The 12,493-nt window shown below is 48.3% G+C and overlaps 1 protein-coding gene across 4 annotated transcripts in view; it reads right to left on the minus strand.

Moving 5' to 3' along the window:
• Nucleotides 1–10,645: 10,645 nt before the first annotated feature.
• The window catches only part of EFCAB6 (EF-hand calcium binding domain 6), a 304,195-nt gene continuing 302,347 nt past the window's right edge, over nt 10,646–12,493 (minus strand). For 3 of the 4 annotated variants that reach the window (XM_031934643.1, XM_031934646.1, XM_031934645.1), the window contains one exon: nt 10,664–10,865. In XM_031934643.1, coding sequence (XP_031790503.1) covers nt 10,743–10,865 — 123 coding nt within the window. In that variant the 3' untranslated portion in view covers nt 10,664–10,742. Of the gene's footprint in view, nt 10,866–12,493 lie in introns of all 4 variants that reach the window. The other variant, XM_031934644.1, reaches the window with a different exon arrangement.

Consider the following 12,493-nt stretch of genomic DNA (forward strand, 5'->3'; position numbering starts at 1 on the left):
CCCCATCTATCCATCCATCCCCCATTCATCTATCCATCCCTCCCTCCATCCATCCCTCCGTCCATCCATCCCTCATCTATCCATGTATCCATCCATCCCCCATCCACCCATTTATCCATCCCTCATTCATCCTTCCATCCCTCCATTCAACCCCCATCCATCCATCCATCCCTCATCCATCCATCCCTCCATCCCTTCATTCATCCCCCATCCATCCATCCCTCCATTCACCCCCCATTCATCCATCTGTCCCCCATCCATCCATCCTTCCATCCATTCCCCATCTATCCTTCCATTCATCCATCCCTCCCTTCATTCATCCCTCCATCCCTCCATTCATCCCTCCATTTACCCCCATCCATCCCTCCATCCCTCCATTCATCCATCCATCCCTTCCTCCTTCCTTTCCTCCCTCTTTCCATCCATCCACCCTTCATCCTTCCCTTTCTCTCATCCATCCATCCAATCTACAGACACCACTGAGTACCTCCCATGGTGGTGGGAGCAGCAATAGATTTAGGAGGTAGGATGGCAGTGAGGAATGGATGTGGGGCATGGGGGAGGGACAGCCAAAGATGGCAGGGGAAGTCGGGTGCTGTCATGGAGAAGGGGCATAGGAGCAGGAAGAACAGGGCTGAGGAGGGACATGGCGTTCTGTTTGGGACTCATAAGCGGGGGGAAACTTTGGGCTACACAGGGGAGGTGTTCAGTGGATAAATAGGCCTGCAGGAGAAACAGTGTCTCTGGAGCCAGATGTGGATCATAAACAAAGATGTGGGGCAGGGGAGACCTCCTAGGGAGTTGTGCAGGGCAGGGGACAGCCTGGGCCAGACCACAATGTGTCATCTCTTCATGGTGCTCTTCTATTCTCAGACTGACCCCACCTGTCACCTGCCCCTCCAAAAGTCCCCTCCACCAGGGTCTCACAGGGGTATACAACAGCCATCCCAGGCCCTGGCTCCCCATCCACAGGCCACAAGGAACCACTCAGTTTGAGGGACCCCGGCTGCTGCTCTTGGCCAGCATGCATCCCAGCAGGGCTCCTGAGCAGGGGCAGGGTGACTCACGCCCGTAATCCCAACACTTTGGGAAGCTGAGTCAGGAGGGTTGCTTGAGCTCAGGGGTTTGATACTGGGCAACATAGCGAAATCCTGCCTCTACAAAAAAATAAACGAAATTAGCAGGGCATGGTGTCATGTGCCTGTAGTCCTAGGTACTTGAGAGGCTGAGGTGGGAGGATTGCTTGAGCCTGGGAGGTTGAGGCTGCAGTGAGCTGGGATCATGCCAGTGCACTCCAGCCTGGGTAACAGAGGGAGACCCCGTCTCAAACAAACAAACAAACAAAATGTTTTTTTATTTTGAAATACTTCTAATTTTGAGGAAGAGTTGTAAGGCTAATAGAGGGAATTCCTCCACACCCTTCAGCCAGTTTCCCCTGTATATTCATGATACATTTATCCAAACTAAGAAATCAACACCAGTACAACACTGTTAAATACAGCCTTTATTTGGATGTCAACAATTTTGACTAGTGTCCTTTATCTGTTCCAGAATCCAATCCATGATCCCAAGCTGCATTTAGTCATCATGGCTCCCAACTGTCTTCCAGTCTAAGACAGTTTCTCCATATTTCCTTGCTTTTGCTGACCTTGGAAGTTTTGAGGAGTGATGGATGAGTATTTTGTGGACTCTCCTTCAGTTTGTGTTTGTCTGCCATTTTCTCATGATTAGTCCGGGGTTATGCATTTCCGAGAAAAATCCCATGGAGAGGAAGTTGCCGTCTCAAGCCATCCATCTAGGGTGACGCGAGAGGAGCAGGACGCATTCCTGGTGATATGCGTCTTGATCCCTTGGTTAAAGTGATGTCTGTGGGTTTCTCCACTGTAAAGATATTCTTCTTCTTTAGCCACGTTCAATTTGTTAGGAGCGAGCCACTAGGTCCAGCTCCACTCAAGGAGAGAGGAGTTAAGCCTCTCCTCCTGCAGGGAGGAACATCAAAGGATTTGTGGGCATCTGTTAGAACCAGCATGGTAATTAATCAATATTTGGGGGAGATGTTGTCAGGCCACGCCAATATCCCATTTCTCCTTCAAGTTTTGCCCACTCACTTTAGCAGCCGCCAGTCAATCTTGGCTTCAGCAATTGCTACTGTGGTACTCAAGTGGTGACTTTGTTTCCTCATTCCTTCTGCATTTATCCTTTGGAATTCTTCTGTAAGGAAGATTTGCCCGCTTTCTGCTATTTATGCACTAATCTCACTCTGAACTCACTATTTCATTCTTTAGGTTAGAAACTGATTCTATCATTATCTGTTTTGTTGCTTCAATGGTTGTAGCTTTGTCCGCTGGAAGCTCTGGTAAGTTGGTTCCTGATTCCTTTTGCTTATTAATTTTACTTCCTTACTTCCAGGCACTAGAAGATGTTCTAGGCTCCTCTTGTATTTACCTTACCCTGGCCTTGGAATCGGTCATTTGTCCAGAGAGCCCTAGCTCCTTTTACTTAGAAATTCAGATCTAGGGCCAGGTGTGGTAACTCACGCCTGTAATACCAGCACTTTGGGAGGCCAAGTGGGCGGATCACTTGAGGTCAGGAGTTCAAGACCAGCCTGGCCAACGTGTTGAAACCTCGTCTCTACTAAAAATACAAAAAAATTAGCCAGGTATGGTGGCACACGCCTGTAGTCCCAGCTACTCGAGAGGCTGAGTCAGGAGAGAATTGCTTGAACCTGGGAGGCAGAAGTTGCAGTGAGCCAAGATTGTGTCACTGCACTCCAGGTTGGGTGACTGAGACTCCATCTCAAAAAAAAGATCTGGGTGGTAGGTGTGCTGGCTGCAACTTGTGGCATCACTGCTTCTAGGCCTTGTCAGAGACAGAGCTAGGAAATATATTTAGCGTACTAAGCCATTTATGCACACATATTTATCTATCTCTACCTCTATCCAACCACCCACCCATCTCTCTGTCAACCTACTATCATCTATCAATTATCTACCTCATCTCTCCATCCCTGTCTCCCTATCAATAGACATTAATTCCTACTGATAGCCCCACCTCCCGTCCTGACCCAACAATGCAATCTCAGCAATGCAACTGATTCTTGCCTTTCTACCTTGTTCATCTGTAACTTATTATTATTATCATTATTATTATTATCATTATTATTATTTGAGACAGGGTCTCACTCTGTCACCCAGACTGGAGTGCAGTGGTATGATCTCAGCTCACCACAACCTCCACCTCCTGGGCTCAGGTGATCCTCCTGCCTCAGCCTCCCAAGTAGCTGGGACTACCTATGCACACCACCACAACTGGCTAATTTTTGTATTTTTTGTAGAGATGGGATTCCGCCATGTTGTTCAGGCTGGTCTCAAACTCCTGGGCTCAAGAGATCCATCTGCCTCGGCCTCCTAAAGTGCTGGGATTACAGGCGTGAGCCACTGTGCCCTGTTGCTCATTTGTAACTTTTTTCTTTGATAGTGGATGGTGAGAAGCCTCGCTCCCACAATTACGATTTACTTGTGGATTTGCCCATTCCTAACATACCTACAGTCTATTGCTCATCTTACCCTTGTGAGAAGCAGTTTCCAACCAGTGCAGTGTCCACGTGCAGGCTTTTCATCTTCAGCTTTATGAAGTTATAGTGGTCAGTTCCTCCCCCATTGCCTTTCTGTATGGTTATGTCATCTGTTTGTAATACAGTTAGATTATTTTGTCCCTGGTCTGCATTCCATCCTGGGATCCCCTGATCTCTTATTTGCACAAAGTGACGTTCATTCTTCATCGCGTACTGTCATATGGGTTTTGACAAATGCGTACAGACTGGTATCCATTATACGATCATGGAGGACAGTTCTTCCATCACCCTAAAAATCCCCCTTTTCAGTCCCTGTGTGGTCAAACTGTCCTACCAGCCATGAATGAGTATTCCTACTGGTTCATATCATCACCAGAATTTGAGCTTATTATTTTAAAAAATTGTAGCCATTTGAGTGTGTGTGTGGGTGTTTCACCGTGGTTTTAATTTCTATTTTCCTAATGACTAATGATGTTGAACATCCTTCATGAGCTTATCATTCACATCTATTCATTTGTGGGAGTCTGTTTAGATCTTTCATCTCTTTTTTAAAAAATCAGATTGTTTGTTTTCTTGCTGTTGAGTTTTAAGAGTTCTTTATATTCTGGATACAAGTTTTTTTTTTTTCTCTCTCCCGGTCTGTGGGTTCTCTTTGTATTCTTTTAACAGTGTCTTTCTTGCAGCAAACTTTAAAAATTCGGATATAGTTCAATTTATCCATTTCTTCTTTTATAGCTTGTGCTTTTGGTGTCATTTCTAAAAATCCATTTCCCATCTTCAAACCCAAGGTCATGTAGATTTTCTCTCATGCTTTCTTTTAGGAGTTTTCTATAGTTTTATGTTTTACATTTAAGTCTGTAATTTTTTTTTTTTTTTTTTTTTTTTTTTTGGTTTTTTTCTCTGTCACAGGCTGGAGTGCAGTGGCATGATCTCGGCTCACTACAACCTCCGCCTCCCAGGTTTAAGTGATTCTGCTGCCTCAGCCTCCCAAGTAGCTGGGACTACAGGTGTGTACCACTATGTCCAGCTAATTTTGTGTTTTTAGTAGAGATGGGGTTTCACCATATTGGTCAGGCTGTAATTTTTGTATTTTTAATGGAGATGGGGTTTCGTCATGTTGGCCAGGCTGGTCTTGAACTCCTGACCGCAGGTGATCCACCTGCCTTGGCCTCTCAAAGTGTTGGGATTACAGGTGTGAGCCACCACACCCAGCCGAAAACTGAATATTTTAAATACTATCGTTTGGCAGCTGTGGAAGATCCCGTCTCCTCCCCCTTCAATGCCCTGCAAGGATTTGTTGCTGCTCTTTGTTGTAGTTGGTTTTGTTTGTTTAGTGACTTTTCCATGTGAATTCTTTAAGGTCTGCATTCTCTGTCACATGTGGCCACTGAAGTTTCCTTTCAGTTATTAGCTTGGTGGTCAGCTGATGATGAGACACAGGTTTCCCTAAACACTTGGAACCAATACATTTTTTGGTCTCGCTCACACCTGTAATCCCAGCACTTTGAGAGGCTGAGACGGGCGGATCACTCTCCTGTAGACCATCCTGGCCAACATGGTGAAACCCCGTCTCCACTAAAAATAGCAAAATTAACTGGCTGTGGTGGCATGCGCCCGTAATCCCAGCTACTCGGGAGGCCGAGGCAGGAGAATCGCTTGAACCCGGGGAGGTGGCAGTGAGCCAAGATCGCGCCACTGCACTCCAGCCTGGAGACAGAGCGAGACTCCGTCTCAAATAAACAAACTAATAAATAAAATAAAAATAAAATTTCCCAGTCTCTGCTGAGTGCTCTGAGTGCCTGTCGGGACACACCTTCCACATTTGGCCAGGTGGTGGGCCCCTCTGCGTCAGCCTTCACTTTCTGCTGGTGCAGAAAGTCAGCCAGAGGTGAGAGTTCAGGGCCTTTTTATGTCTTTTCTGAGCATGCTCACAACCCCAAGCACATGCACAGCACTGTCCACATTTGTAGCTTTCTAGATTCTCAAGAAAGAGCTTGGTGTTTTTTAAGGCCTCCATGGGATGTTTTATTTCCCAGCTTTTCCTTTTAAACTTTCTGCATAGCCTTTTGATTGCCCCAGCTGTTATCCATTGCCTTAGGCGGCCACCAAGTTAAAAAACTTTCTTGTTGTTTGTTTGATTTTACAAATACTCCCTCCTCAACTCGGGGAGAAAGGTTTTTGACACCTGGGCGAGCTCTGAGTTAGGCCCAAAACAGCCAGCCTTGCAAGGGAACCACCATGCAGGCCAGGCCGAATAGCCACAATATTTTGGTGAAATAGGCTTTGAAGTTGCTCCAGCTCCATTCTGCTCTGTGTGGCGGCCACCACGCTGCACTGGGAATGCAGGCTGTTAAATTTTCTAAGGCTGCTGGGGACCTGGAGAGTGGCTGGTTGGACTAGGGAAGTTAAAATGCCACAAGTCGGCTGGACGCGGTGGCTCACACCTGTAATCCCAGCACTTTGGGAGGGCAAGGTGGGCGGATCATGTCAGGAGTTCGAGACCAGCCTGGCCAACATGGTGAAACTCCACCTCTACTGAAAATACAAAAATTAGCTGGCCGTGGTGGTGTGTGCCTGTAGTCCCAGCTACTCGGGAGGCTGAGGCAGGAGAATCGCTTGAACCCGGGAGGTGGAGGTTGCAGTGAGCCGAGATTGCACCAGTGCACTCCAGCCTGGGTGACAGGGCAAGACTCCATCTCAAAAAAAAAAAAGAGAGAAAAACAAAAAAAGCCGCAAGTCTTGCCAATGCTCAGCTACTTTTCTTGAATAAGTGCCCCTTCGGTTCCTGCAAGCCTTTGGGTAATTTCTAGAGTTCTCAGAAAAGTTGATCCTGACCATTGTTGCCAGTTTTCTTGCTGCTGTTTTGGAGGAAAGAACTTTTGGAGGGACTTCCTCTGCCATTTCTGCTGATGTAACCTTCACGGTTCCTTTATCTCCTCTATTCACTTGTTAATTTTACCTTTTGCAAGTATATTTTTAAAAGTCTATTTTTAGTGGTTGCTCTATGGTTTATAAATACATTATAAAACAATCTGTTTTCAATTATATCATACTGCTTCACATGCAGTATGAGAACCTTTTAACAGTACAATCTGAATTCCTTCTGCCCATCCCTTGTGCTTGTTGTACTTTTAAATCTGGAGTAAACACATAATGTACTGTGACAGATTTTGCTTTAGATGGCTAACTTTTAAAATAATTTCAGGCATAAAAATAATTTATTTTACCTTCAATTATATCACTTCTGATACTCTTCATTTCTTTGATAGATCCAAATTTCTAACTCAATCATATTCCTTCTGCCTGTAGAACGTCCTTTAAATCTTTTTTTTTTCTTTGAGACAGAGTCATGCTCTGTTGCCCAGACTGGAGTGCAGTGGTGCAATATCGGTTCACTGCAACCTCCGCCTCCTGGGTTCAAGCAATTCTCCTGCCTCAGTCTCCCAAGTAGCACAGGTGCCCGCCATCATGCCTGGCTAATTTTTGTATTTTTAGTAGAGATGGGATTTCACCATGTTGGCCAGGCTCATCTCAAACTCCTGACCTCAAGTGATCCACCCACCTTGGCCTCCCAAAGTGCTGGGATTACAGGTGTGAGCCACTGTGCCCGGCCTAAAATTTCTTTTATGGTAAGTATGCCGTCAGTGAGTTCCTTCAGTTTTTGTGTGCCTAGAAAATCCAATGTTTCTCTTTAGTTTTTAAAAGTATGTTGCTGGTTACAAAATTTGAGCTTGATGATTTTCTTTCAGCACTCTGAAAATGTTATTCCATTGTCTGTTGGCCAGCACGGTTTCGAGGAAAAGCATGCTGTAATTCTTACCCTTGTTCCTCTATAGGTCACGTATCTTTTTTCTCTAACTGCCTTCAAAATTTCCTCTTTGTCTCTTTTTTGCAGTAATTTGAATATGATATTCCTAGGGGTGCATGCATTGTGTGTGTGTGTGTGTGTGTGTGTGTGTGTGTATCCTCCCAGGTTCTATATGCTTCTGTTCTCTGTAGTTTAGTGTTTGTAACTAGTTTTGGAAAATCCTCTGCCATTATTTATTCAAATATTTCTTCTGCTCCATGTTCTCTTTCTTTTCCTCCTGAATTATGTGCATATTAGACTTTTTTTTTTTTTTTTTTTTTTACACAGATCTCATCACTCTGTCACCCAGGCTGGAGTGCAGTGGTGCAATCTCGGCTCACTGTAACCTCTGCCTCCCTGGTTCAAGCAATTCTCCTGCCTCAGTCTCCTGAGTAGCTGGGATTACAGGCACGCACCACTACACCCCACTGATTTTTGTATTTTCAGTAGAGACGAGGTTTCACCATGTTGGTCAGGCTGGTCTTGAACTCCTGACCTCATGATCTGCCCACCTAGGCCTCCCAAAGTGTTGGGATTATAGGCATGAGCCACTGTGCCCAGCCCCCTATTAGACCATTTTATACTGGCCCACAGCTCTTATATATTCTGCAATTTTTCCTCACTCTTTTTCTCTCTTCATTTAGGTTTAGATACATGCTATTGACCTATCTTCAAGCTCACTCATTCTTTCCTTGATTATGTAGAATCTACTGACAAGCCTGTCAAAGGCAATCTTCATCTTTATTACTGTGTTTTTTTTTATTTCTAGCCTTTCTGGTTCTTACCGTTTTCATCTCTCTGCTGAAATTGTCTGGTCGTGTCTTTCTTGTCCATTAGAACTCTAACACATAAAACAGTTATTTAAACATTTTTCTAGTGCTTCCAAAATCTGTCGTCTGATTCTTATGATTGCTTTGTCTTCTCAAACTGTGTTTTTATAATTGCCCTTGGTATACCTCAACATTTTTTGTTGAAAGCCAGACATCTGTACAGCAGGGCCCAGCAAACTTGCTCTGTGGAGGATCAGATGGTAAATATTTCAGTCTTTGAGGTCCACATACATGCAGTCAGTTGCACTTCTTGTTCTTTTCTTCCTTATTCTCATTCTTCCTCTTTCTCCTCCTCCTTCTTCAACCCTTAAAAATGATGGACCCACAAGGCTGCTGAACAGGTTCAGACTAATTGTACTGACTTAGCCTCAGGAAGTCAGGAAAGCTTCGTGGAAGAGGTGGCTTTGAGAGTTTTGAAGGAATATTCAGTATTTCCTGAGGAGTACGTGGAAGAATCTGCTGGTGCCAAGTGTGAAGATATGTAAGAGCCAGCATGGGGAAGCTGGAGTCCGGCACACAGGATGGGATCTGGGCACCCAGTTGGGGCCTCCAATGCTAAGGCAGGGCATATGGGCAGGGCATCCATCTGCCCTCACCACTCAGCCCAAGTCCTGCACATCTATAGTCACTGGGCGCTGACACTGTCCTGTTCCTTAGATCCTGAGTCCTGCACACCTGTGCTCACCGGATGCTGGCAGTGCCCTGTCCCAGCCTGAGTCCCGCACACCTGTGCTCACTGGGTGCTGATACTGGCCTGTCCCAGCCTGAGTCTGGCATGCCTGTGTGCACTGGGAGCTGACACTGCCCTGCCTCTGGCCTGAGTCTCAGGCTGAGTCCCTGGCCCTCACAGGCCTTCATTATTCTGGACTGAAGCCTCTCTTGTGGGAACATCTGCTGCCCACATGCCCAAGTCCCACAGCAAAGGTGACACATGTGGTCCCACCTTTTCTACAGATGAGGACGCTGAAGGGATGGGGCCTGGTACGAAGTCACACGGAGAAGCAGCTGGGGTCCAGGGCGTCTCTGCCCCGTAGCACTGCATGGCCCTGTTGATAAGCCTCCTCAGGGTCCCCTTCCCTTTCCCTGAACTTGGGGCTGCCTGAGCACCCCGTTCCTCCTGCAGCAGTTCAGGCTGAAATGAGGAGGGAACTAAGGGCAGATGGAAACAAAGGTGACCCCAGGAAACATCTGGAAATAGAAGGCCTGCATGGGCTGGGCGGGTGCCTCTCCACCCAATCACGCCCATCCAATGCGCAGCTCTGCCACGCAGGGAGAGCTCTGCCCACCTCAGGGTGAGGCCTCATTTGGACCCTGTGCAGGGGCAGAGAAGGGGACTTTGGTGGGCAAGGCCTGGGGCCCCGGGCGGAGAGGAGGTGCTCCCCCCTGCACCCCTCTCCTGCCTGCTGCTCCCCAGTTCCTTGGAGAACCTTCCAGAAAGCGGCAAACACTGCCTGTGTCTCTCAGCTGCGTCACAGTCCGTGAAAGCTGAGCGACTATTTTCAAACTTCTCTTGTCAAATCTGTCAGTTCCAAGGAAGGGCCCTCTCAGAACTGTCCCTGGTGGTGGTTACGGCCAGCGGCCACTAGGCTTGGGCTCAGGAAAGCGGAGGGAGGCCCAAAGCTCCAGGGGGTCTCACTCAGGCGTGAGTTGTTCTTCGTGGAGTCAGGCTGGCCAGCATCCCTGAGCAGGACAGGGATGGGGTGGTCTGTGCCTGTGCCCCTAGGAGCAGAGACACGGCCACCCTGACCACAGCAGGGGGCTCAGATGTCCTCTGACCCAGGACCCAGGAAGCTGGGGGTCAAAGGAGGCAGCAGCCCTCGGGTAATTGGGTGCAGGGCCCCAACTGCCCTGGACTGAGGGAGGCACCCGGCAGGGGCCATGAACAAAACAAAACCTCTGCAAAGTCCAAGCTTTTAAGAATGTTAGCATTGGCCGGGCACGGTGGCTCACGCCTGCAATCCCAGCACTTTGGGAAGCCGAGGTGGGCAGGTCAACTGAGGTCAGGAGTTCGAGACCAGCCTGGCCAACATGGCGAAACTCTGTCTCTACTAAAAATTCAACAATTAGCTACTCGGGAGGCTGAGGCAGGAGAATTGCTTGAACCCAGGGGGCAGAGGTTGCAGTGAGCCGATAGCACCACTTCACTCCAGCCTGGGCAAAAGAGCCAAACTCCATGTAAAAAAAAAAAAAAAAAAAAAAAAAGTTAGCATTAGTAATTCTTTTATAGTGTCCAGAATCATTCTTGCAAAGACTATTTGTTCAGACTAATAAGTGAGAGTGCCCAAGACATAGTGGTAGCACCTGGTGCCTGGAGAGCAAGTATCCTGTGCCAGAAGCCAGGGCAGCCGTGCCTACCCCCGACCCAGAGAGAGGCGGGCTGGGCTTGGGCCTTGCTTTTTTGAAAATTCATGAAATCCCCAAATTATAGGATTTTATTAGTCTTGACACAGGCCTTGTGGCTGTCATACCGCTGGGTGCATGGCAGGGGTGTCTACTGGAGGAACGCCCGGAGGAAGTCGTTGTAGGAAATTTTTGAAGACAGTGTCTTATCGTAGTACTCCAGAATATGGAAGAACTCTTCCTCAGAGAGGTTGATGCTGTACTGTCTCAGGACCTGGAAGACAGAGGAAAGGGGCCTCTGAGGCTTGTTTGGGGCCCTAGGTTAAGGAGGCAGGTTGCCAGGAAGGGGCTGGGGGACACGTCCACCTGGTCGCCAACCCCACTTCCGATGTCACCCTCCCATCTGTGCACTCTCTCTATGCCCTCTCAACCTCTGCCCAAACAGGAAGCAGCCCCCGAGGGCAGCCCCGTGTGCATCTGGGAGTGAAATGGGAGGAGATGGGAGGTGATTAAACCTTTGCCTCCCTGAGGGGCTGAAGGCTGTTCAACATGTTTAGACAACGTTGATGGTCAGAGAGGTTGGGGCTCAAGGGAGACCCGGCCATGCAGCTCTAACTTGGGGCGGGGCCTCAGGGTGCGCCCAGGCAGCAAAGGGCAGGGTCAGTGGGTGCTGAGTGCAGAGAGTTGCTGTGATGAGACCGTAACATAGCCTGGAGCAGAGCCTGCTGGTGGTAAACCCAATACTGACTGCTTCTTCCTCTTCAGCTACAGAGCCTGACTTTCTCCCAGGCTCCTGTGTGTCCAGCTAACCAGGACATGTCTCAGCCTCTCTTGCATCTAGGTATGTTCTGGCCGGAGAAGCTAAGTAAGAACGTTATGTAGAACACCCAGGAAGCCTCCTTTAAAGGAGAGGGGCATGTCCTTTTTCTCTCCTGTTTTTCTGCAGGCTGCCTGGAAAGTGGCTGTGATGCCGGGGCTCCTGCAGCCACCTTGGACCATGAGGTGGCCTAGAGGAAGGAAGCCAGGAGTTGAGAACAGCAGAGCAAAAATGTGGTCCCTGATGACTGTCCAGTCACCACACCAGTTCTGACTTTCCTACCTCTGGACTTCTTTTATGTGGGAGTGAAATAAACTTTCACCTTAAGCTGCTATCTTTTGCCCCGTTATGTGAAGCTGAAACAAATCCTGACAGACCCTCATAATACATAAAGATGAGGTCATACATTTCCTATCCATCTTTGCATTATAACTTGTTTCCAGCAGGAGACTGGAAAATGGGCTAAATGGCCCAGAGGTCCCATGGGGCTGAGGTCAGCGGGCCTGGCTGTTGGGCCCCACTGGATGAAGGCAGAAAAGGAAGCTGAGTCTGGTGTCTGAGACAGCCCCTCAGTTACACCATCTGATCTGCGACTCTGTGGAGGGCAAGGTTTCTTTTGCCCCCTTCCCAGCACCACGCCCGAATTCCTGGGAAGTTGCCAGAAGGGAATAACAGAACCTGCCCTCCTTCCTTCCTTTCTTTGCATGGGGGATACAGAGAATCCCTGACTGAGATTTATGCTTAACCCGGAAGGAAAGAGCAACATGAATGTGGACTGGAAAACCCCTGCAGGGCGTTTGTTAGGCTAGGGGGGTGGGACATGGAGGGCACCCAGGGACATCGGGACAGATGCCCAATGGTGGAGCCCCACTGTGCCCTGCAGGGGTGGGGCTCACTTTGCAGGCCCCTTGGGAGGTCCAACATAGGTCAGAGATGCTCTTCAGAGCCTGCAGGAGAGCCCAGATGTGGAGTGAGGGCTCGGAGCAGCAGCAGCAGTGACGGTTCCTTAAGGAACCTGGGCTCAGGCACTGACCCTGAGGAGCTGGCCGTGGAGGTGTGGGGCATCCATGCAGGGCTCCAGAAAC

This window comes from Piliocolobus tephrosceles, chromosome 19 (assembly GCF_002776525.5).
Source record: "Piliocolobus tephrosceles isolate RC106 chromosome 19, ASM277652v3, whole genome shotgun sequence".
Classification (NCBI taxonomy): domain Eukaryota; kingdom Metazoa; phylum Chordata; class Mammalia; order Primates; family Cercopithecidae; genus Piliocolobus; species Piliocolobus tephrosceles.